Below are 26513 nucleotides of genomic sequence, written 5' to 3' on the forward strand. Positions count from 1 at the left end.
TAGGCAGTCCTGACAGCTAGCCTCCTACTCCCAAGAGCTTTGTAAAGAAATGAATGTTTTCACTTTTATTTTAACCAAATTAAACCTTCACTCATATTAAAACAAAAGCTCCAAATAATAGATAAATACTGGCAAGTGAACAAGTCAGAGACTTTCTATAAAAGATAGTCATTATAATGGAGGTACTGAATTGTAATATATGTACTTTTCATACAGCACATTCACTACTTAACTGTTCCTCAAGGCAACCATCTGTTTTTATCTGTCTAGAGTGAAAACAATAAGTATTATTAAATTGTCAAAATGTATTTTTGCTCTCATTTTAAAAAGTGAAAAAATTACTTTGAACGGGGTGAAATATTCATTACAATAAAAGAAATATAAAAGCAGGAGAGCTGTGTGAAAGTTGGCCTTCATTTAAAGCTTATCAGAGAGAAAGTGCAGTTTAAATAAATAAATAAACAAAAATAAACAAAGCTATTTCTCTGAAACACTGCCTAATTTATGACTCTGCATTTTATTTAACTTTAACACCAGAAAGTACTAGTCTTAATATTGCCATATGATCTTGAATATGTCCCCACATTTCACAAAAACCTCAGTATTTTTTGCTCAATGTCTTTTTAGGATGAAAGAATTATGAAGGAATTTATTGTGAGCAGTATTCAGTAATGTTTTGTACAACTCTCCGATCATTTTTTGAAAATTCTGGACTAATATTTGTAGCACCTAAAACAAACCTGCAACCCACCCCCAGATTTAAAACAATTATATCTTTGGGGTGAAATCTTTGCATCATTGTTGCTAAGCTCCTATTGACTTCAATGGCACAAGGACTTCACCCTTTGTTTTTTGGGAAAAGGTGGTTTTCTAAAATGCAAAGTCTACCTTTCTAAATAAACATTTAAACTTTTATTTCTCTTCTTGCTAATATGCTTTTTTTTTGGTAAAGCAATTTGTAAAAGTTGTACATCTAAAACCAGACTGGCTGTATTGCATATGTAATGAATTCTTGCTTTACAGGCACAGAATTTCTATAGTTGAAATTAAATTCACCATGTTTATAAATGGCTTTTTTTCCCCTGCAATAATGGATTTAATGAACATTTTCTTAGCTTTTCTTTAGAGACTATATTAACTATATAACTAGAATTAATAAGATGACAATATACTTCAGTAAATCATAACCTGAGCCCATTTGCTCTTGTCATGTAATATTAACATACCGTCTGGGAAGTCTGGGTGGCAGAGCTGTAAATCTTTGCAAGTTCGGGCTGGGTTGTTCTGAGTGCCCATTGGATACTTCATATGTTCAATATCTTGCTTCAGAGAATTGAGTGAACCAAATATTTCCTCCATGCCATCAGAATAATCCAGGATGTTATCAGCTGCATCAGCCAGCATGTAATCCGGAGATCTTCTTGTCTTTTTGGGTGACTGGATTGGCAAAGGCTGGATAACTTCCCCAGGAGGACCCTGTAAAGTACATCACATACTTTGGTTGCCTTTTAATTTTATTTTCTAGCTGCATAAATAGATTGATAGATGGAAATCCTGGCTGGAGGTCGTTTGAATGGTCTGTCTTCTTTTTTATTTTATTTATTTTTCTCAAATTTCCTTTGGTTTGGTGAAGGCTTGATTACAGAGAGAGAGAGAGAGAGAGAGAGAGAGAGAGAGAGAGATTCTTCCTGGCCCTTATATGGGAGCAGAGCAGGGGGAATGCCATATGGAGCAAAATCATAGTCCACGTGCTCAGAAAAATGTAGGGACTGCATTATCCCTACTCCTCAGAGGGCCCACAATGCCTCAAAGGGGGCAGGCAAGAGGCAGGCCCAGGCTTCACCCCCAATGTCCACCACCATGCTGTCCACTACCCAAAAGGGGTGCAGTTCTGGGGTTACTTGCCCCAGTGCACCTGGGAAACAACCTGAGACAGACAGTCTCTTAGTATTCTCACACTGGAATGAAACCAAAAATATTTGAAATTTCCAGAGAACCAAAATTCCTCCACCAATTGCATTTCAGATTGAGAAAATGTTTCGTTTCAACTGTGACTTTTTTTTTGCATTTTATATTTTATAAAATCAAAAAATGGAAAATCAAAATGTTATGTTCTGAAAAAGGAAGAGTGTTTCCTTTTTCCCCCCAAATTTTTGTTTCAGAATGAATTTTTGTCAGAGACATCACGTTTCTGTGAAATTTTTGGCATTTATGGACTGGAATTTTCCAACAGAAAAGCATTCGGTTTGAAATATTTTCAACCAGCTCTAATATCATTAGGATCATTTGGACCATTAACTGAATGCATCGTCAAATAAGTGATTTTACTTACGGGAGGACCCGGGGGGCCAGGTAAACCACCATCACCCTTTTGACCACCAGGACCCTGCAAATCAGTGAAAGAAATGCTATGTTAGCAGTCTTGGAAAAACAGCAGATTTTTTTTTTAAGAAAACCACCAACCCCAAGGGAAAATGCAGAACGAGTCTGGAGAGGAGTTACTTACAGTGGATCCTTTGGAACCCTTTGGACCTTGAGGACCCTAGGGGACAATGGACACAGTTACACTGAGTTGTACACAAACTAAGATGGGAATATTTTGAACTGAACAATATTTGGCAAGACACTTTGGATGTAATTACTTACAGGTAAACCAGGAGGGCCAGGGGGGCCGAGTGGACCAGCAGAACCGTGAATGCCCTAAAGAAGAATGAGCAGAAACTACGTTAGTCTATCTGCATTGTTTCTGCTATACTGAGCAATGGTGACAGGCAATAAGATGACTAGTTAAGTATACCTACAGAGTAGTTCTATGCAGGGTTTGAGTCAGCTTAATGATCTAGATCCTGTTCTTTATTAACAACATGACATGTCAATTTGAGTTCTGTTTTTGTTCCTCTCACCCTCCAAAGTTCATAAGCCAGTACCCCATCCACTCCCAAATCCTCCTTAAGGCTCACTTTTGACATCATGCACACAGAATGCTGCCAGTTGATAAAAGCTGGGCAGATGATGAGCTACATTGTGAGCACAGCTAGTGAATGTGAAAATGTTGAGCAAATTGTTGTGACCACGTCCTCTACCAATTTGTTTGTTTCATCCACCTATTGAGTCTTGTCCATAAGCTATATTCTGAGCTCTTTAGCTTTATGATATGTTTGTATAGCACCTAAGGTAATAATAACTGTAAATATACCAATCTCTGAGAACTGGAAGGGACCTTGAAAAGTCATTGAGTCCAGCCCCCTGCCTTCACTAGGCAGGACCAATTTTTGCCCCAGATCCCTAAGTGGCCCTTTTAAGGATTGGGCTCACAACCCTGGGTTTGGCAGGCCAATGCTCAAACTACTGAGCTATCCCTCCCCACATGGGATCATGATTCCTGAATGGGGATTCCAGGTGCTACTCATATACAAGATCTATGCAAATGGTTTAGAATTTAAATTCTCTTCTTCTTGATTTGGCAGAGAGGATAAGCTTGTACAGAACTTAAATGGAAACAAAAGTGTGTTTTACTAACTGCATCGCCCTTGGTTCCAAGAGCTCCTTGTGGACCTGGAAGACCCCTGTCACCCTTTTCACCCTGTTCTCCTGGAGGTCCAATCAGACCAATCAGACCGGGATGTCCCTAGAAAAGAGGCAGAGAAAAATAAGATTGAATGTCAATGTATATAACTATGAATACATGTAAATTAAATGAGAAATATACATTGATAGCTTAGGGTATTGAAAAGTCATCACTGAACGTATTTACAGAGAAATCCTAAAAATCCTAAAAACAGTAGGCACACAATTATTCTACAGGTACATGCATTTGCAGACATTTATGCTCAGAGATTACCTGCAGCGTTAACTACTTATTCCATGAAAAATAAATCTGCGCATGCTACATAGTAGCTACTTACTGAAGCCAGTGCAGAAACAACAATTCCTATCAGTACAAGCGTCACACCCTTGTCAGTATTTAAATACTCCAAACACATTTGTAAGTAGAGTTGTAAACCACCTCAGTACGAAATAAACATTTTTAAAATACCCGATCCAAGTATGTAAATGGATGGACTTCATACCAAGCAATGCCCCTTTCTACCTACAGTTCCTCTTGCCCTGATAGCTCAATAGGATTTCACTGCCTATTTCTCTTAGGATCCTTTGACAAGCACATCCTATATCTTTAAAGTCATTACTCCTATTACTTCACACTAAAGATACACACACCAATTATTCTATATTTATATTTTGTGGCTTTTTATATATAAAAAGGCTAATATGTCTTATTTCCAACTGTGAAACTATATGCTTTTCCCCTATGGATTTCTGTGGGCTCTTAATAACAGAGAAGAGCCAGAGTAATTAAATTTACCTTCCAGGCAATGATTGTTCCTTTCTCTCTGAATGCTCCTGGGATGGGCAGATGTGGTCTACCATTTCATTATTTATTATTTATTATTATTATTTTTATTATGGCAGTGGAGAGTTGATTGATGGGTGTCATGGACCTTTCGTGTCACTATGACATTTTTTATACAACAGAAATACGTTGTTGTTTTTTGTCTTATACACTCAGCCAACACTTGGCTTTTAGACTGATGACATAATTATGGAATCTTTCTCAAACTGAAGACACAAAGTGAGAAATTTCCACCTACCTTCTCACCCTTGGAACCTGGATCCCCCTTCAGTCCAGGCAAGCCAGGTGGACCCTAAATAGGTCAATGGAAATAATGTTAAACACAAGTTTTAAATGTCATGGCAGGATGCACTCATAATATTTATGTGAAATAAAAAAGTACTGTAAGTTCATGTACGGTGGCATTCAATGGCTGATGGGCTGAGTGTACAACTTAGGGCACAAGATAATCTTTAAGTGTATGCTTAAAAGAAACATTTCTGATTCATTGCACTAATAGAATAGCTGATTTTGACAAGACTAGGAAGTGGAAGCAAGGGCCTGTGTGACTGGAAATTTATGAGGAAAGAGCTCTTTAAAGGTCAATTAAAAGTCTCCACATGGCACTGGAAATACCCAATGAAGTAAGTGATAGTTAATCAAATTTTCTAATTTATGTTTTGTTGATTTTATTACAGTACTTTTGCTTGTGGGCACGTTACATGCTTTTCATTACTTCTTCAATAATGCTTGTTCTTTATTATCTCTATCCTGTTCTAATACAGTGGTAAAGAGGCCTCTTAATTCACTTAAGTTGGTAGTGAGGATCAGTAATATCTGGCAGATTGTTAATCAGGTGTCTTATATTAATTTCCCCCTATTTTGTTATTAGTTTGAGAGCCACTCCATATTTCAGTCCAAGGTTAGGGTATTAACTTGGAAGTAGGGAGCTCAGGGTTTAATTCCCTGCTCAGTCACAGACTTCCTGTGTGACCTTGGGCAAGTTGCTTAGGCCCAGATTTTTAAAGGTACTTAGGCCTTGCTTTGCTCAGCACTGCCACGTTTGAAAATGAGACTTGGCTGTCTAAGTCATTTAGGGCCAATTTTAAAGGTATTTAGGCACCTAAGTTCCACTGATTTCAATGGGAGTTAGACACCTCAATACCTTCAGAATGTTGTCCCTTAGGCTTTGCAATGCCAGCAGAGCAATGTCAAAATACTTTTAAAAATATGGGCCTTAGTTTCTCTGTGTCTCAGTTCCCCAAGTGTAGAATGGGGATTATAGCCCTTCCCTACCTCACAGGGTGCTATGAGGATAATACATTAAAGACTATGAGGCACTTAGGCACTACAGTGATGGGACCCATATAAGTACCTACAATAAATATTTTTTCTCTTAAATCAATGCCACCAATCATTTATACTGCACCACAACAGTAGATGGTGCTTTCTAAAAGAGAGTCAGACACACTCTTTGCCACAATTTTGGTCTGTAATTGGTCCTTGGGAAGCAGTGCTAATGCTGCTTCTGTCAGCTCTTGACAGGGTGCTTAAAAAACAAAAGGTGCACAAAAGCATGGAGCACTATTTTATCCAGTTAGAATTCATGCACCACGGGACAACAGTGGGGACATGTAGGGCCTGACTCTTCAAATTTGGTCATGTGAGTGGTCATTCTTCATATAAGTAATCCAGTGGAAGTCAATGGCACTACTTGCCTAAATTTTGCAGGATTGGGCCCTTACTTGGCCCTGTGTAGGGAGATGTATTGTTAAATTACAAGCATTCATAAACTAACAAGAATCACTACTCAGGTTTTATGAACCTGTATATGGAGATTGTCAGCTCTACTGTAAATTTTGCCCAAGCTGCCATGCTGCCAGATTCAGCCATCATGATAGCAGTGTGCATAGATTCAACAATGGCTTAAGGAATATCCCATAAGAATTGGACTGGACAAAATGTTCTCAAAACACTCATTTCTCAGAGATTTAGAAGGGAACTGCCTTCCAAATGGCATCAGTTTGAATTTACCAAATTTGTTTTGGTATCCTACAGTATGCATCTTTTAAAAAGTTTTTGGGAAAGCCTACGTATGATGACAATGATATTATAAAATACTCTATTGCCAGTGCCATAGTTTTTCTGAACCACTCATGCCTGTGACTCTGTGAAACTGTGATTCACACTAACCTTGTAAACAAATGCAATTAAAATGAGGACTTAAAATGGGAGCTTTTAAAAAAATAACATCACAGTGACAGCATTAGCACTATGTGTTTAATGTTGACAGGAGCTGAAATGCAATTTCTTTCGGTGCAATGTAAATATATCTCAAACTATAATACCTAGAGGAGACTGTTAAATTTTTATTGACAATTTAAAAATCTCAATCTAATAAGGTTCCATATTCTTAAATCTATCTCTACAGTATAATGATTATAAAAGACGCTCTTGTGGCACATTTTGAATCAACTTTTTTATTTGCAGTTTTTTTTTAAAAAGTAGACTTAGGAGATGGCTACTTAAGCACAGCCCATAACATAAGAAACCACAAACACACACAATAACATAAGAGATTAAAAGGTTTGAATGGACATAATCTCATTATCTGGTAGTTAAGCTTACTGCTATCAGAATTAGTTTTAAAAGAGGCTAGACAGAACCCACAGAAGTACGTGGTGTTCAATATCTAATTTAGAAATGGAACATCTGAAACGTCTACAAATTGACACTGGCAGGAGTCATTCCCAAGATTCCTGAGATGGAAAGCAGGGTACCATGATGTGAGATCTGAAGACAGGAAAGTAAAAGTGGAAGTGGGGAGCTAGAGGACTCTATAGGAGTTGGAAAACACCTTCACAAGAGTACAAAATGGAAAATCCTGAAGCTGCCATTCCCACTGCGTGAAGAGCTTCTGACTTCACATCCTCTGCTCTGGGTGTAAACCAGTCTTCCCTAATCTTCATTTGTGAGTGAGTTTAGAACTCCCAAATGTGCGTTTGCTTGAGGCAGATATAGTGGGCCACATTTTGTTCTTACTTAATGGAGGTTGCACTGAAGGAGGTAGTGAGAGAGTAAATCAGGGCAGAATTTGGCCTAATACGCAAGCTTCCTCATGTTGTTCAGCCAATGCACTTCTTTCTGCTCTTCGAGGTCTGGGTTATTTTGGAGAAGAGGTTGTAAATCACGTCAAATTGGTGATTTTGTAATGTCTTCCAATGAGGGCGAAGTGCTCCTTTTTCTTATGGTCTAAGAAAGACCTGACCTTGGCTTCTAGATTTCTGTATGGCCCTGCACCTAGCCAAAACATGAGAAAGGGGGAGGTTCAGAGTTCCAGAGCTTGAATTCTGTCAAGGGGGAAAAACAGGGACAAGACAGGGATCTTAATCACTCTCAACTCCATAGGACATCCACTCAGAAGTGTTTACAGTCCAAGGCTCAGCCGAACTGCATATTGTAGAATACACCACCCTGTTTTCTTAGGAAGATCCAGTGTTAGATGATGTTAAGAGAAATCTGCCAAAGGGCTCCACTGGTATTGTGCTAACTGGGAGGCAGGATAAAATTGCAGGAAGCCATAAGGCCTGGGGATCCACACCAATATCACTGAGCTTCTACAGATCCCCCAGAAGTACACAGGGTTTGGAGCACTGTGAACTCCTTGCTTATTTCAGCTCTGACACAACCAAAGGTTGATCTTGTGAGCGCTCCTCATAACCGATGGAAGAATTTGGAATAAACTTCATGATAGGACACTCCCATCATTTTCCTTTCCCTTTCTGCTTCCTTGAGAGTTTTTCCGTTAACTTTAACAAGGACATAAGGGAATTCTATTAAGATATTAATCTTGTAATAATTACAACAAATGTGTTTATTTTTCAAAAAGCTGGAAAGATGAGAGCGGATCTCTATGTTTGGAAGAACTCTTCACTTACAAACTTGATAATCTCTTGCTATCCATATGAGGAATAATTCTGATTTTGTTTAATTTGTACAGAATACAGTGAAAATCCAAATGATGCAGGGCATATGCACGTGTAAGAGAGGCATTAATTTCTGAGCCATTAATCTCACACATTGGGGAGAGGAGATGCTAAACTGATCCAGTATCTCATCACTACCAGTCTCCTGCTGGCAGGGGGCATACGTGAAATTATTATATGGATAGCAGTCATAAGTGACACATTCAATGTGGCACAGATTCAGAAGTGCCACAACTTTTCATGTACAAAAATGTATTCAGTGTGTACCTTTTCCATTTCTACTTCAGGATATCAGCCGATGCAAAAGACTAGGCAAATACATAATTCATGAACAAAAAGGGAAAAGGAAAACAGGGCTGATAAGTTTTTAAGCTTCTGGAATATAGAATCAAACATTTTCACCTGCAGCGTGTTGTACTCTGCTGCATATCTACTTTGGCATGCTTCTCACAACTGCAGTCCATTGGGAATGCAACCTAAACTCAGCAACTGCTGTCTCTGAACTTTATTTCAGATGTGAACCAAAGTTTAATATGCTGCTGTGTAAATATAATGATTTACTAGAGTTAGCTAATCAACAGGCAATCTTGAATTATTATTTTCATTGGTATATAACTCATTAATATACTTTGCTTCTGATTTAAATTTGGCATTTAAAATAGCCTCAGGACAGATCTTTTAACTATACGTTTTATTTTAAATCCCCTGGGACATTTTTGCTACTTAAATGTGAAAAGGGATGTTTAATGACCAGTAATTTTTTGTTTTAGAAGAAGAAAGATGGTTCTTTGATTAAGGCACAGACTCTGAGTTCAGTTCCTGACTCATCCACAGATTTCTTGTCTGATCTTGAGCAAGTCACTTAATCTCTGTGCCTCAATTCTCCCTCTGCACAAAGGGGATAGTAATAGTGTCTTTCTCCCACTCTTTGTCTTGTCTGTTTAGATTGTAAGCTCTTCAGGAAGGAGCTGTCTTTTCTTTTTGTGTAGTGTCAAGATCCTGATCTTGCTTGGAGCCTCTAGTGATACTTTTCACTGGTGACAGGTTTCAGAGTGGTAGCCATGTTAGTCTGTATCAGCAAAAACAACGAGGAGTCCTTGGGGTACCTTAGAGACTAAACTACTTTTATTAATTTATTAATAAAATTTATTATTAAAATTTATTAATTTTCCCTCTGTTGATACTCACACCTTCTTGTCAACTGTTGGGAATGGGCGACGTCGACCTTGATTGAATTGGCCTCGTTAGCAGTACAAAAAGTAATTTTCCCTCTGTTGATACTCACACCTTCTTGTCAACTGTTGAAAATAGGCCACTTCCACCTTGATTGAATTGGCCTCGGTAGCACTGACCCCCCACACTTGGTAAGGCAACTCCCATCTTTTCATGTGCTGTAATATATATACTGCTTACTGTATTTTTCACTCCTGCATCTAATGAAATGAGTTTTAGCCCATGAAAGCTTATGTCCAGATAAATTTTAGTCTCTAAGGTGCCACAAGGACTCCTTTTTATTTTTTCTAATGATACTGTAATACAAATTATATATCGATTGAGAGACGTTACATCACAGTCCATTGGGAGAAACAATTCCAACCCTGAGAAAAGTATAAATACATGTTCTGAAGCTCTTTCTTGTTTATAGAGTAAAATCATGGGTTTTGAACATTTGCAAAAATCTATGTTAGTCAACCAGAATGCGCCCATAAAATGTTCCAATCAATGAAAAAAAAATCTACTCTTCTTGTTAAGATACACACAAGAAAGTGAAAAGGTGTTTCAGAGGTGAAAGTCCTAGCAAGGACTAATTTAGGAAGCATTTTACTTTAGATGATGAATTGCACATTTGTAAAGGCTGTGAGAACCTGATGATAAGCTCTGCAGCTGTTATAGCTAAAACCCAACCCTCAATACCTGGCTTCAGAAGTGAGGGGGAAGTAGGGCAGGAATCCTCTTCACAAAGGCTGTGTGGAGCAGCTGTATAGTTAATCTGCAAAAGCTACTTCAGTCCTAGGGCCTATGCAGGGGTACCTATCCCTGCCAGGCCATGAGAGGAGGGGAGGGTACAGGGAAATTCCTCCTGCCTTTTGACCCTCATCCAGCCTTCTCACTTATGCATGGTTGAACCACACGATTTCTGCAATAAAAGAAGGGATTGAATTTGCCCCTTGCGGCACCAGCCTCTTGATGTGATGTGGTTGTGTTATTGTGCACATCAGCAGGAGTTAAAACTTCCAGCCACAAAAGAAACAATTGCTTTTATTTAATGTGTGACAGCAGTAGGACATACCCTTGTGTGTCATTTGAGAACTTGACACTTGCTCTTTCATTTCACTCAACCATGACTGTGTCCATGTTCTATGTCAAAGACTTCATCCCTAACATGTCATTCTGGAAATGTATTAAACGCCTTCTGTTCAGCATCAGAATATGTATTACCTCTTCCTGACGGCTGAGCAGCATCACCTCAGAGGCAGACCTTCTAGAACTTCCTCACGACTAAAAGCCTTAGCCAGAGCAAGTCCGGAAAACTTCCAATCTTCCAGGGCCATTTTCTCCTTGAAACCCACCAACTTTCTCTCTTCCCACCTTGCAGACAGAGCTGTAACTAGCTATTTTTGCACCTGAGACAAGAATATAAAATTGTGCCCTCCCCACTTCATATAATTTCATAGTAGTTACTTTGTAAAAAAAAAAAAAAGATAAATACGTAAATAACAAGAATAATAATGATAATAGAACGTTTATTTATTTTAATCATAAGATCTGTGTACAAAATCAACTAATACAATAAGGTGTGCATCATAGTGCATCATGAACTGTGGGGGTCGGGGCTCCCAGCCTGGCGCAGGGGTCAGGGTCAGGGCTCGCCTTGCAGCCGCACACTGGGGTCAGGGTCAGGGTCAGGGCTCACAGCCTGGTGCAGGGGTCGGGGCTCACAGCCCGGGGTCAGGGCTCGCAGCCGCACACTAGGGTCGGGGTCGGGGCTCACAGCCGCGCACTGAGGTCGGGGTCGGGGCTCGCAGCCGCACACTGGGGTCGGGGTCGGGGCTCGCAGCCACGCACTGGGGTCAGGATTCGCAGCCGCACACTTGGGTCGGGGCTCGCAGCCGCGCACTGGGGTCGGGGTCAGGGCTCGCAGCCACACCCTGGGGTCGGGGTCAGGGTTCGCAGCCGCGCACTGGGGTCGGGGTTAGGGCTCGCAGCCACACACTGGGGTCGGGGTCGGGGCTCGCAGCCGCGCACTGGGGTCGGGGTTGGGACTCGCAGCCACACACTGGAGTTGGGGCTCACAGTCCGGCGCAGGGATTGGGGCTCGCAGCCCGGTGTAGGGGTCAGGGTCAGGGCCAGGGCTCGCAGCCTGGCGCAGGGGTCAGGATCAGAGCTCGCAGCCTGGCACAGGGGTTGGGGTCGGGGCTCACAGTCCGGCGCAGGGGTTGGGGTCGGGGCTCACAGCCACGCACTAGGGTCAGGGTCAAGGCTCACAGCCACGTGCCCGGGTCAGGGCTCACAGTCCGGCACAGGGGTCGGGGTCAGGACTCGCAGCCCGGAGCAGGGGTCGGGGTCAGGCGTCAGGGCCAGGGCTCGCAGCCTGGCGCAGGGGTTGGGGTCGGGGCTCACAGTCCGGCGCAGGGGTTGGAGCTCACAGCCTGGCGCAGGGGTTGGGGTCAGGGCTCGCAGCCACGCACTAGGGTCGGGGTTGAGGCTCACAGTCCGGCGCAGGGGTCGGGGTCGGGGCTCACAGTCCGGCGCAGGGGTTGGGGCTCGCAGCCTGGGGTCAGGGCTCACAGCCACGCACTAGGGTCGGGGTCGAGGCTCACAGTCCGGCACAGGGGTCGGGGTCGAGAGTCACAGCCTGGCACAGCGGTCAGGGCTCATAGCCCCACAGCTCCACACAGGGGTCGGGGCTCGCAGATATGTGTCGCGATCGGTGCTCACAGCCTGGTGCAGGGGTCGGGGCTCGCTACCCCCTACATAACCAGGTCGTGACCCCCAGTTTGAGAACCAATGCTTTATAATTACTGTAGGGTGTATTCTATTTATTTTCTATTTACATTGTACATTTGTCATGACGCTATGTGCATATTATGTGATTATAATTTTTCATAAAATAATAAGAATTTAAAACTTAATTTGTCTTTTTCTGCGCCCCTCAGTTTTGCGCGTCCGAGGCAAGTGCCTCACTCACCTTGCCCTTGTTACAGCACTGCTTGCAGAGGTCTGTATGCATCCTCAGAGGGTTTAATAACAAGTTAAATTCTTTATAGGACTGCAGAGTGGGCTAATACAATGTATCTAGTCAATCGAGATGAATCTCAACTCAACTATTTTGGCAAGCGAGAGACCTGAGACCTCTCTCATAGCCAGATCGCCTTTGCTTAGCTGCAGAGACCCAGACCATCTGGCCAGGTATTGTAGATTTAAAATTTAGAATTGTAGATTTATAATACAAGGCTGGATTGAGAACAGCAACAACTTGCTGTTCATCATATTAGTTTTTCTATTCATCATGAAGGACTTATTAAGAAAATTATGCCACTACTTCTACTGACTACTAGGACTTCTACGTGTTTCCTTTCCTTTGGCCTTCTTTATTAATGTGCAATAATATTAATTTGGCCATTGAGCCATTTTTAAGAGATAAAGGAGTATTAAATACCACTCAGCAGCAGACAAACATTTTTTTTTTTAATTTCCTGGGGTTGTGGTGATTGGGCTGAGTATGAATTAATTTGTGGAGTATTAGTTCCTTGCTTTGCAGCCATATCAATATTATAGTCAGAAAACATAGTTTGATGACTAATAAACTGCCCTGAAGTAACAATAAAACAGAAAGCATATTCTGAGACTTAGCTAAAGAGTTAACACAACAATTCATCATGAAAAACAACTTTGCAGCGGGCTACAAAGACCTGTCGGTTTTCCCCAATAATGCACTGTGCAGGAGTGCACTTTTGCTAGTTTCTTTCATGAGCAGCTGTTTATATAGTAGGTGATGATTTCAAATTATCTTTCCATTTAATCTTAAATGCTTGGGGAGTAATAAGGACAAATATTATAGCAGCCCCAAAAATGGATCTGAGGCTGTGATAAAGGCAGGATAAAGTAGAATAGTAATGTAACAGCTCAGAGTCCAAATGGAGAAGAGAATTGGAAAATAAAGCATGTAACAACATGCAGGTTGCTGTGCAGTATAAAAATGAAGACTTGATGAGCTGCACTGAGTAGTTTCTAAGGATGACACCCCTCATCTGTTACCTCTTTGAGACAGCTTTTTAGGATGAGATTTTAAAGGGCCTTACAGGACTTTGGCGTCCAAAACCCATTGACTTTCAATAGGCGTTAGGTGCCTAATTCCCTCAAGCCCCTTTGAAAACCTCAGCCATAAACTATTTCTTGGGCAAGGAATAGTGAATTAAAGATGGAGTATGGCTCTGCCTTGCTAGGAAACCCTCTGATACTGAATTTTCTTGCGTTTCAGTGATTAGTCAGATGCTCTAGTCTTTTGCACCAGGAATTACATGTACCTACATGACCTCTATTACCAGCAAAGGCTGCACTGAAATCACTAGTGCCAAGGAAATGTTCTTTTACCAGGATTATTTTTTTTCTGTGTGGTTTCTGCTGTTATGAAGGCCATAAGGCCTTACATTCACTAGTGCTTGTTTGGAGACAAACACTTTTTTGGATAGTATACATTCTTGCACTTGTATATGTTGGTTTTTATTCTAATATTGGCCAGAGGACTGAAGGGACTCATACCCCATTGTGTTACTCCAGTCTTATGCCAATGTAACTCCACTGATTCCAGTGCAGTTGCTATGTTCTATAACTGGATAAAGCAGTTGTAAAGCAGGCACTCAATATTTTAAAACACAGAAGGATAAAAACCTTGTAACCACCGATTTGTACTATCAGTTTCCCCGGAATGTATATGGGGACCTTAACGGTACATTTTTAAGGATTTTTCCTCTTTGGGTATGTCTACACTACCGCCGGATTAGCGGACAGCGATCTATCCAGTGGGGATCGATTTATCGCATCTAGTCTAGACATGATAAATCGACCCCCGAGCGCTCTCCCATCAACTCCTGTACTCTACCGTCATGAGAGGCACAGGCAGAGTCAACAGGGGAGTGACAGCAGGCAACTCACCCCAGTGAAGACACCGCAGTGAGTAGGTCTAAGTACGTCGACTTCAGCTATGTTATTCACGTAGCTGAAGTTGCATAACTTAGATTGATCCCCCCCAGTGTAGACCAGGCCTTTGACATAACATTGGAAGGAAGGAAGGATACTCACCATAGGACCAGGTGGTCCATCCTGACCTGATGCTCCAGGTAGACCTTGTTCTCCCTATAAGAAACAATTAAGATTTCTAAAAAAGTGGATATACAAGATAAAAAAGATAACAATATTGCTATATACTCAATGAACTTACAACAGGGCCAGGAATACCACGGAGACCCTCTGGACCAGGTTTTCCTGAAGGTCCCTGAGGACCAACTGGTCCTGTTTTTCCAGGTGCACCTTCTGACCCAGGTTCACCCTACAAGGAAGCACATATCAGATCACATCATTAATGGAGTTGATTATCCATAGCTCAGTATGGGTGCACAAGTGAGACAGAGGGCACAAGGAATTTTTCGCACCCTTTTCCAAGAGATGATCACAGTCTGAATCTGTTCCTCTCAGAGCAGACTTGGCCCCTGACCGATAACTGTGATAACCTGCACTAAAGTTTATGAGATGGACATGACCATGTTCTCCCCATCTTTTCTGCACTAGTGAGATGACCTGGCCTTGCATTTGTGAGCAGCACACATAGCAACCCATCAAATATCTCTAGAAGCTTCCTTCCAGGGGGATGCCTCTGTACTGCCCCCTACTGTAGACTATGCATTAAACACAAATGAACTGTGCAGCAAAATTAAAGCAAAAAAATTTCACAATTTATATATTAAATTTAGGCCCTTTAATTTGAGTTATTTACAACTTAACTGTGATTACCTTGGTAGGGTTAAAATATCACATACAGTCTGTAGAATAAATAGCTTAGAAAAAGCATGATTTAGTTTTTGGAATGGTTTTTGTATTTCACTGTTTGGAACAAATGGTCTTATTTATTACCTTTGCACCTTTTTCACCTTGTCTGCCCTCAGCACCAGCTGCTCCAGGAGGGCCCTGTAAAGGAAGGAAAAGGTATAAGGTATGAAATAAATACTGGTTCATAATTATAGTATATTAAAATTATATTAAAGTGGTGAAAATATGATCTGAAATGTTCTTACATTTTCCTATATATCAGTGAATAATAAAATTGGCAAATGTTAATAATAATATAAATAAAACATTTCTTGACCATTTTATCAATAAAATGAAAAATCCCTCTTACCCCCCATTAAACCTTTTTTTAATTTTCATACAGTTTATTAGGAGCTTACAACAAATAATTTACTAGAAAATCAACTACCCTTTATAAACACAGAGCAAAAAACTCACCACAAATAAATATATAAGATGAACATTTACACATCAAAAGACATAGGGAAATTTTATAAAAGTTAAGGGAAAAGGCAAATAATATTATGTACTAAAGGTGAGATTTCCAAACATGCTGAATGTCTGTCTAAATCCAATCCAACTGAAGTCAATGGGACTTCTACCATTGACTTCAGTAAAAACCTAGGTATTATTATATTGTGCCATTGCAAGGATAATGGCTCATGATTCACACTTCTTCACCCTCTAAGTCCTCTATACAGAAATTATATCTATTTGTCTAAAATATTAGGTTGCAAATCTGGGTGTTTCTGCCCTGGATTTTGCTCAGGGCTGCAGTAGCAGAGTGTTGTGGAACAGCGATGAGGTTTAGCTGTAGAGCCACATGGTGGGACTTGAGAAGGGCATGCCAACGTTATGTGCAGCTACAGACATTACTATCCATTTTTAAAGGACATTTTTAAAATAAAAAAGGGATATTTTTCTCCTCCCAAACCATAAAAAGTTTAATTTTCAAATCAGGGGATTTATATACACAGTTCCTGCTACTAACAGAAGCTATATATGAAACTTTAGCGTACTGTACTGAAAATACTCATCTTGAATACCCTTAAATCTTTAAGATAAGAGACCACCTGGTTTTCATACAAGGCTAATTTTTAGCTTGAGAAAGTTCTTCATTACAACCAGATATTTCTTGCCTATAGCTATCGGCTGAAAAAATAGAAACTTGGAAAACTTTCTCTGTAAGAGTCATATGTCCATCTGTTTTATGAACAGTACAGAATATACAAATTGCTTATTTTTAGTTCTTAAAATGTTCAGTAATATGAACAAATCCAGTAATTTCTATTTACATTTTCTGCGCTTCCATTCAGAATGATCAGAGATTGAGCCTTCAGAAAGGGTCAAATTCAGAACTTAAATAGCAAATACATTCTCAGTTTTATGAATGTGTGAATAGTTTTAAAGTTAAACATGTACCTAAGTGCTTTGTTGGCTCAGGGCCTTGTGACAGATATGGCAATCTCCTGCAATACCTTTGGGAGGTTTTACTTGATTAAGTTTATGTATCATAGTGTGCCAGGGATTGTATGTAATTCTATGGGGGAGACTGACCACAGCCCTCCAAGAACTAAGAACATTGTGTGTGTGTTGAGAGAATGGGGGGAAAGTGATTGGCAAATTCACTCAGGTTGTAACATCTCCAGAGATTTATTACCCCTTCGAAAGGCTTAATCTGGAATCTCCAGTGACTAGCAGACAAAGAAGGGACTTTTGGATAAATCACCTCAGATTAAACTCACTCAGGGCTTTCTTCCTGATCCAGCAAACAGATGTAACAAAGGAAAGGGGGGGCAATCCTTAAGGAAGGGTTGGATGGACCAACACCTGACAGAGCCGAGGACTGGAGTTGGGGTGATCTCTGGAAAGTTCATTAGCATGTGTGTAGGTTCTTTTATTGTTTTCAATATATATTTTTCTGTAATGATTTTACCTTAAGCATAAATGTGGTTTCTTAGAAAGGGCAGTGTGATAACGTATAACTGTGGACATTTATGCTGTTTATATCCTCTGGAGAGAAAGCAATATAAAGATGCCGGCAATTTAGACCATCTGGCTTGCTGGGAATAACACAGTGTAGAAAGGAACTGTACAACCTGGAAAAACCCTAGTCAGGAGGGAGAGAGACATAGGTCTCTGCCCAAGAGAGGTGATGGCTGAGGAGCTGTAAGCCAAGAATGGTTGCCCTTGCTGGACCAAGCAGGTGGAGAGGGGGAAGAAATACAGGTGCGGTTGCCCTGAACTATGACAGACATCGCTCCTCAATTTAACTTAACTAAAGCCTACTTATACTATGGCTGAATTTGGCCTGAGCTGTGTCACAGCCTGACATTATGCTGTCTATTATATTGATGCATATCTAGAGCAATTCCTGATTTACCCTAATGCTCCAAGTATTTATCATGAGTACGTAACCATCACTCATTCACTACAAAAATGAAGCCATCTCTCTGATGGAATGTAGCACCCACTATTTTCCAGCAATACTGTACAAAATTTTCCGCTAAAAGGAGGAGTGAAGTAAGCCTTTCCCATTGAATTTACTGCAACCAGAATTAAATTACCCCAAGTTGGACCTTGGCCACTCATTGTGGTTAATACTATCTACTCGTGTGAAAAATGTTGTGGGATTTTTGTAATAACTGCTGGCTCAGTTTTACAAAGCAGCAGCACAGTGCTCCCTAACCACAACCGAAGGGGCTGGTTTGGTACTAACTCAAAGGAATAGGAGGAATATATAGTGTCCCCTCCCCAACACTTGGTAGCAACAATATCTAGTTTTTATTTTTATTTTTTTTCAGGTCCCATATCCAAGAATGCTTAGCTACCAAGAGCTGAGAAGATCATAGCTCAAGATGATCATAAGTAAAAATTATTAGCGGGAATATAAATGCACTTAGAAACATTTTAAAGACAGGAAGATTTTCTCTATTATGAGCTAATTTACACATTGATTCTCTTTACCACTTGATAGTCATTTTTGCTTAAGTTCCTAAAAAGATTAAAACCAACCCTTTTCAGTTGGAGAAGCTGAAAGGAGTTGAGTGCAGTAGTATTTACTTGAGAAATATGTTCCCTGAATAATCTAAGCATGCAGCTGCAACATCAATTAGCAGGGCTAAAAACACTGTGATCGCTAAATTATAAATACAATGAATCATGATTGCTAAACAAAGGGGGTGCATTCATTATCAAACTGTGCTAACGCTGCATCAAGTGCAAAGTGGCTAAATGAACAGCGCTTTCTAACAGACTCTGATTGCTGGCATGGAACAGATGGTGCTTCTGCAGAAGAAGACTGCTAATTGTTATTTATCTTACTTTCCTAGTCTTGAATTGTTGTAGTGTATGGTAAATTTTAACTGACACAAAAGTTCTCAATAACAACTTGAAATTAACGCCTGTTTTTTCCCCAGCTATCACGGTAATGTTTATGGTTTTATGCTATGCTTCCATGTGGACGTATTGTCAGTTACATTCCACACATGCCTCTGAAGCAGATAAAAGAAACTTTTCCCAATTTTGATGGTATATTAACATTGTAGGTGGATTTTCTTGTCTGCATTTTTTCTGCTTCAGAATTTCCTTATAATAATTTTAAAATTCTATGCACTGTCATCAATCATCTGATTGAAATATGCTTCTTAGTGAAGATAGCAGCATTAATTATTTTCATGACACATAACCACTCTTCAGCTATTTGTTATGTTCAGAATACCTTCTGTGTATTTTTACTCAAGGGAAAGAGAGGAACTCAGCTTCATTTTCAAGTGCAGTGGACATCCTGATGAAACAGCAATATGCTATACTCACAATGGGGTAAAAAACTACATTTTTTTCAAAATTCTGCCTATTACTGAAAGTGACATGTAAAAGGGTCTAACTGACCAAGTAGTTACCTTGGTTTCTGATTTTCAAATGTCAGAAGCCTGCTACCACATACCATCTAAATCTATTATCTTATGGAAAGCAGGCTGTATGCATTCTGGTTTTGAACAAAAATATGGCTAAATCATATGCTGACTTTCCTACTTTTCTTTAACCTTTTACCCTTACATTTTTAGAGTGATGCATGGAGTTTTAGCTGCAAGTGATCCAGGCATCTACTTGATACCCATAAAGCTAATATGCCAGAATGTGAGATGGCATAGGGCTGAAAAACGCCCCAAAACCTTTTCAGTAAAAAGCTGAAAGGAGACTAAGAAAAAAACCACCCACTGCTTGAGAGTCCCAGTTCAGTCTGCCTGCTTTAATTGTTACTGAGTCTAAATAACACTTGTCTTTTAAGAAAGTAATGGAAAGTTAGTATCCCATTATTCAGTGGCATCCTTTCTCCCTTCCTTTTTAAACTTCATCAGCCAAAATCAATGAATTCAGATCAGATAGTATGGGCAGCAGCTAGTGAAACATTCCAGAATCTGTATGTGCCCACCAAAGAATTTATTTTGGAATCAACAATATACTGCCATGGATTAATCACTGATTGATTTTCTGGAAATTAAGATAAATGTCCAAATCAAGATTCTGAACAATGAGATACTTAGCTTCCTTTCAGATTTTCAGCCTGTCACCATTTTGGCTTACCAACCATATATCTGTCAATTTTTGTGGCCTTTCTACTTAATGACATTACCCCACTATCTTTAATTGAAATAGTGAAGCTGAAAAAGAATGCATCTCTTTGGAAACACAAGGCTTAAAAGAAAATGTTGGTCGCTCCAACCCATTATTATAAACAACCAGCAAAGGTTGGATGGCAAAACCCTTACTGTCCATGCAGGAGCGCCTCCAGCTTTTTTAGCGCCCTAGGCGGCAGAAGGTCTCACCCCTGAAATACCACCCACGACAGAGGCGGCGGAAGGTCCTGCCCCCGAAATACCGACGACAACCGGGGTGGCCGAAGATCCAGCCGCCGCGGTCGCCGCCCCCACAAATGTTAGCGCCTTAGGCAACCGCCTAGGTCACCTAATGGGTTGCGCCGGCCCTGTGTCCATGATAATTTGGTGCCTCCTTGGTTGCCACATAAGAATAATTAGCATTATCAAGTACTTTCCATCTTCAAAGCATTTTACAAACATTAACTGCTTCTCCCCACACACCTGCAGTGTAGGACAGTTTTATTATCCTCATTTTACAGATGTGGAAACTCAGTGAAATTAAGCATCTTGGCTGAGGCAAAGAGGGAGCATGTATCAGAGGGTGTGTGCTGACTTCCATCAGGATAAACCCTGTCAGAAGCTCCTGATGGTAGGAGAAAAAGTAGCCAGAGTATCCCCTCCACAAGGATTGGGTACCATTCATACAGTAAATGGTAATTGCAGGTGTGGAGGTATGGCCAGGGCAGTGATTGGGCATGTCCACTGAGCTGCCTCTGCTAAAGGTCGTTTGTTGGGCGTGTTCTTATACATTAAAATAAATAAATAAATAGAGCAGATATGTAAAATATACAGTAAGTTATTACTGCCTCTTTGAGGCCCTTTTTCAGTAAAGTACTTAACCAGGCGCTTAAATCCATTTCTCTTCTGAAAAGCACCTAAGCACATGCTTAAGTCCTCTACACTTCAATGGAACTTAAGCACATGCTTAAATTTCAGCACAATCTTAAATGCTTATTTGAATCAGGGCCTGATTCTACTAAAAATATTAACCTCTGCTTCAACCACTTAGCATGCATTTCTATTTGCATCATGACATTTACTTCTTAAAAATTCCTTTTATTTCCATCACGTAGGCTAAAATGACAATGGAAAAATATAATACTCTGAAATATTTTATTTAGCTGCTGCTAAGCTCCTTTCAGTAAGAGAATATGAAACTGCTCTTGGCTTTATACAGCTAAAATGATCATTTCAGCATTAAAATTCTATGCTTTTAATTGCACAAGTTGTTCAATCTACCAGTACCTTAAGAAATATACACCAAAAATATCACAAAACTGAGAAGAATATACATATTGGACAAATTACAACTTAATTTTCTTTCTACCTTGAATAATAATTAGAGTATTCTCCTATGTTTATACCATGGTCGTTCACAATCAATATTAGCAAACTATTCTGGGCTTGCCTAAGGAACAATAGAAAATATTTTTGGACACACACCTTTCATTTTGGAAATACTTCCATTCCTCATTAGAGCCTGAGAATTTGAGATTGTTCTTTTTTTTAAAAGTAGGTGTTTAAACTGATTTTCCCCATATATGTTTGATAATTCTTCCCTAGGCTTAATCATAATGAAATTTCTTAGAAAAACCTATGAACAGGGAAGTAATTTACACTGAATAAAATGTAGTTTGTCAACTAAATGTCCCTGGATTATAATAATAATAAAAAGGGTGTGTAACAATTCTGTATTGCACATCGTGCAAAGTCTCATTAGATGGGATTTCCAAAAGGACTCAGCATTGTCCTAAATCAGCTGTCATTGGAGTCCACAGGAGTTTATTATTGGATTCAACAGAAGCAGAACCAAGTCAATATTGAGTCCTTTATTAAAAACATATTGAATGGGTGTGACTTTCTAATCAACTGATATTTTAGGGCAGATAGCTCGCCTCACTCCTCTCTTGTTGTGCATAATCTTGGAAAACCAGAAAATCTCTCCATTCAAACCATGAAGTTGCTGCAACTGAATGTTTCCATTGCTAGAGCTGATGTCTCTAATTTTCTAAGCAGTGTGCCCACAAATTCATGCAAGATTTGCATGCACAATTACTATGATTGCTTGCACAATAACTATTTAAATGTGTGAAGATTTCTGAACATACATTTATCTGATTTGATAAATGCATACAGTTATGAAAATTAGAGCCCATAACATGGTAATAATGGTCTAAATAAATTAAAAAGCAACTAATGTATTCAAGAACATATTTAATCATTTTTACCAACTATATACATGACTGCCATCAGGGTACTGCCACAAAATGTTCTTAAAAATGAAATGGTGGTTAGTTGACTTAGTAAAATATAGAGTATTGCTATTGTGAAAATAAATGTAAATGTAGTATTTAGTTCTGAAGACACACTGCTGTCTCATAAAAACAGCTACTCTACCTGAAGCTGTTCAGAACTGCATAGTGATATATATCCCTATAGCTTGAGCTCAAAAAGGTAACTTTAATGTGCATCTGAATATATTAACTATGACACTCAGAATCTTCCATTATTTGGTCAGCCATAGGCTGCACACTTTCTTCTGCTGAAGACTAGACCAAAGTGAACCAGACTTTCATTGTGTCCGTGCTAGAAAAGTGTGATGCACTTTTCCTGGGAATGCCCACAAAAATCTAGGGATCTTCAGCTGTCACATCATGCACACTTCTTAATATGTATTGCTCAGAAACAGCACACCACTCCGGTGCTCCAAACTTTGCACTGGCTAGCTGTTCTATTCCAGATCCAGTTCACGGTGCTGATTCTGAACATCAAAGGCCTTAGTGTGCTAGTGTAATGCCGACAGACCCTGGTCATCAGGGTGGGTGGGATTGAACCTGGGGGCCTCTGGCTGAAATTCCCCAGGCTGAAATTCACAGCCACTGGCCCTAAATTTGGAACTCCCTACAATCAGAAATCAGGAGCTAAAGTCTTCTATGACACAATGGAAAAACCCATCTTTTTGCATATGTCCTTGCCCAGGGTATTTGGTAGCTGTTTAACTGGGTCATCTCCTAAGGAACCAATTTAGGATTGATAATATTAGGATCCAGATTTTTCTCAAATTGAGAAACCTAAAGTCACCTCATAAGCATGATTTACCATGACTGGACAGAGAAATCAGATTCAGGTAAATCCCTACCCATCCATTTTTTCAGCAGAAAGAAAACATGTTAATGAAACAGGGAACACCAGGCATTTTGGATTAAACAGTTTCATAAAAGAGGAGTGGGGAAAATCTGTGTTTGTGTTCATATCTGACATACAGTAATTGATTTTGGATGAATGGGGGGCCGTGTTTGATTTGGAGGGAGGGGCAGCAGCAGCAATAAGTGATTTGGGGCAGTGACAGAAGTGATTTGGGGAAATAAATGAGGAAAGGCAGGGATGGGATTTGTGAATAGAAGAATGTGACTGGAAGGGAAAAGGAGGATATGCAGGAGGCAGAAAGAAAGAATGAGAAGAGGAGAGAGCCTGAGTGCGAGCGAGATGCTGAGATAAACCATAGGGCCTGTAGCGGGGTGGTTACCCGCACCAGCTCTTCGGGGCTTAAAACAGCCCTAGGAGAGGGCTGTGGCTGGGGCAAGAAGCCTGGGCTGATTGGGAGAAAGCAGGCTCAGCTGTGGCCATGCCCCAATCAGGCCCAGCTGGCCCCTATAAGAGGCAGTGAGCCAGGAGCCCAGACAGTCTCCCTCTGCCTGTAGAGGGAGAAGGACCTGGCTGCAGGGAGCTGGAGACAGGGTACCTGAGTGGAGCAGGGCTGGGGACAGGCTGAGGAGCTGGGGAGCTCCAGCCTGGAAAGCCCCAGGCTGCAGCCTAGCATAAGGCCAACAGGTACATGGGTAGGCCAAGGCAGCAGGTCCAAACCCAACCTTGCCAGTGATGAGTAGGCTGAGACTGCAGTCTGCCCCAGAGCGTGGGGCTAAATGATGACTGGCAGCAGCCTTATACTGAGGCAAGGTGGGGATAGAGGGTTGGGGGTTCCCCAGGGAGGGGAGACCCAGATCAGAGGGGTACTGCCAGCGGGCAGCACCCCAGTTAAAAGGGCACCGGGGTCCAGGGAGGGACACGGGGGCCAGAGGACAGGCAGATCACCAGCCTGCAGAGGGCGCTCCTGGCTGGAAAAAGAGCTAATTCCCAAGGACAACCAGCAGGAGGTGCCACAGGGGTGAGTCTGCACCTCTGCAGGCCATATAAGAATGTGCATAGATGTGAATGAGTGGTTGAGTGGGGAGGGATTGATCAAGGAAGGGGGAGTAAAGGAATATTGGGAAAGGGAGGCCAAATGAGGATAATGGGTGAGAGTGATGAATAAAGAATGAGAATATGTAAATGGAGTAGTTGAAGGAACCACACTTCAAGTATTAAATGCAAGCTTAGACTGCTTGTCATTTCACAGAAAGAAAAACAAATTAGAGGGAACATTGCTTTCCAGTAATATGTGGTCTTCTTGCCACAGCTCTCCACCTTCCCAGAAAGCAGCATTACTATTGAAATGGCATTGCCTCCTAATCAGGAAAATAGGATGTTTGCCAGCACTTCCTGATGAAGCAGATTCTACTATATTACTGATTATGTTTAGCAAATGGTATTTTTCGTTTTTTTTCTCTGACAAAAATATGAAGCCTCAAGTCCTACATTGTCTCTTTCAAGTATAACAGCATAGAAATCTTTATAACCAGCAAAGTTTCACATATTCATGTAATCTAGAATCTGCTGCTACAAAGTAATTTCCTAGAGAATTCAAGAATGTGATTACTTGGCAAGAGTAATACATAGTTATTTTGTTCTTTGTAGGAACACTAAATTGGAGTTGTACAGTGCCACAAATTAGAAATGGAGTGATTGAGTTTGTGTTTTTACTCTGTATTTTTATCTAAACACAATCACACAGTATATTTATTTTGCTGAGAATAAGCGACTGCCTTTCACTGTAATAAATCAGGAAGTTGTAATCTGGTGTAGAACAAACATATTAATTGTTAATATTCAATCGAGCCATATTCCAGTTCTTCTGATAAGATTTTTAATGCTCCCATAATCATTTGAAGCATTATAAATGTGTTGTAAATTGGTGGTGCAAATAGATAAAACTAATTAAGCATGTCAGTTCACTCAAGCCTATTAAATAGACCAATTTAATTATTTTAAACAGCTTTCAGTTTACGTTTAATGATATCATTCTTTTTTTAAGTGTAAAAACTGCATCTAATTGCCTTCTGAGGCAGATCTAAAGGTTGATGCATCTATAGCAGTTCTGCGAGTATAACATTTACGGGTTTCTATTAGCTGCATTTGTAAGGCTTGTGAAGCTTCAAAGACCAGGAACAATAGAATGACTTCATATGTTACAGAAATGGATTTTAAAGCATAGAAACTTTGCTGAAGTTTTTATTTTGTATCAGATGGTAAAAACCTAAGATCTCTTCAATAACTCTAAGTGTGGAACTATTTACACACATTACATTGTAGGAGGCACCATAATGGATCAATCTATTGATCCGCCTTGTCCAATATCTTACTTCAGAGGGAAGGTCATATCCTACTTCCCCCACCCTTATCAACCTGGCAAATTTGTGCAATTTCTTTCTGCCCCCAGTAGTTGATGGCAGATGCCCTGAAGCACAATGTCTTGTTTTACCCTTTTAGTATCAGCCTTTAGGCATTTTTGACATCTGCAATATTTTTCTTTATTCACAGATCTCCTACGCAGCATGTCTGAGAATACCAGCGGCATAATATTCCACTTCAAATAGGTGACTCTACATTGGTGTGCTGGCAGAGCTTATCCAATAGTGTATTTGAATGCAGATTTTCAAATATGGAAAAAGGATTAACATATTTTAACGGTTTAAGAGAATACATACATGTTTGTGACAGGGTACTATTTGTAGCGCCCTGGTCCTTCAGATTGCTGCAGCACTGGGAAAAGTGCAGGCTAAGTTGAAGCCAATTAATCAATTTCCTTTGGAGATTACTGACACTTGGGTGGCAACTGCTGGGCTCATGGGGCAATTGGGTCAGGAATTGGGAGGATACAAGGGGGGGAAGGAACCGGAAGCAAAGGGGAGCTCAAAGGGTGAGTGTGGACTGAGGAGGGAAGGCTGTGTAGAATCTTCCTCTTGCTGTAAGTCTGTAGTATGCTGTTATAGTTTGCAAGGAAAAAATAAATACATACATGGTGAAAAGGGAAGAGCCTGATGTGTGTTTGTGACTGTGAGGCCACATGAACTGGACAGGCAGTGTGGTACACTGCTCAGTGTCAGAGGAGCCCTATGACAGTGTTACTGTACAATATAAAGCGGGTGAACTATTTTGTCACAAAAGTCGTAAACAATGTTTAAGCATTGAGAAACTAGCTGAATTCACTGACATTCGTTTTTTAAAACTGATTCAGCTGAAACTGTACTAATT

At 40.4% G+C, this 26513-nt stretch overlaps 1 protein-coding gene across 2 annotated transcripts in view; it reads right to left on the bottom strand.

Annotated features, from left to right (window-relative positions):
- COL11A1 (collagen type XI alpha 1 chain) overlaps positions 1 to 26513 on the bottom strand; it is a 184482-nt gene that overhangs the window by 7641 nt on the left and 150328 nt on the right. For both annotated transcript variants that reach the window (XM_045028544.1, XM_045028545.1), the window contains 9 exons: positions 15508 to 15561; positions 14819 to 14926; positions 14680 to 14733; positions 4650 to 4703; positions 3521 to 3628; positions 2647 to 2700; positions 2507 to 2542; positions 2333 to 2386; positions 1227 to 1476 (listed from right to left, as the gene is read on the bottom strand). In XM_045028544.1, the coding sequence (XP_044884479.1) occupies positions 1227 to 1476; positions 2333 to 2386; positions 2507 to 2542; positions 2647 to 2700; positions 3521 to 3628; positions 4650 to 4703; positions 14680 to 14733; positions 14819 to 14926; positions 15508 to 15561 (772 nt within the window). The remainder of the gene's footprint in view (positions 1 to 1226; positions 1477 to 2332; positions 2387 to 2506; positions 2543 to 2646; positions 2701 to 3520; positions 3629 to 4649; positions 4704 to 14679; positions 14734 to 14818; positions 14927 to 15507; positions 15562 to 26513) is intronic.

The sequence above is a fragment of the Mauremys mutica genome, chromosome 8, assembly GCF_020497125.1.
Source record: "Mauremys mutica isolate MM-2020 ecotype Southern chromosome 8, ASM2049712v1, whole genome shotgun sequence".
NCBI classification, from domain to species: Eukaryota; Metazoa; Chordata; order Testudines; family Geoemydidae; genus Mauremys; species Mauremys mutica.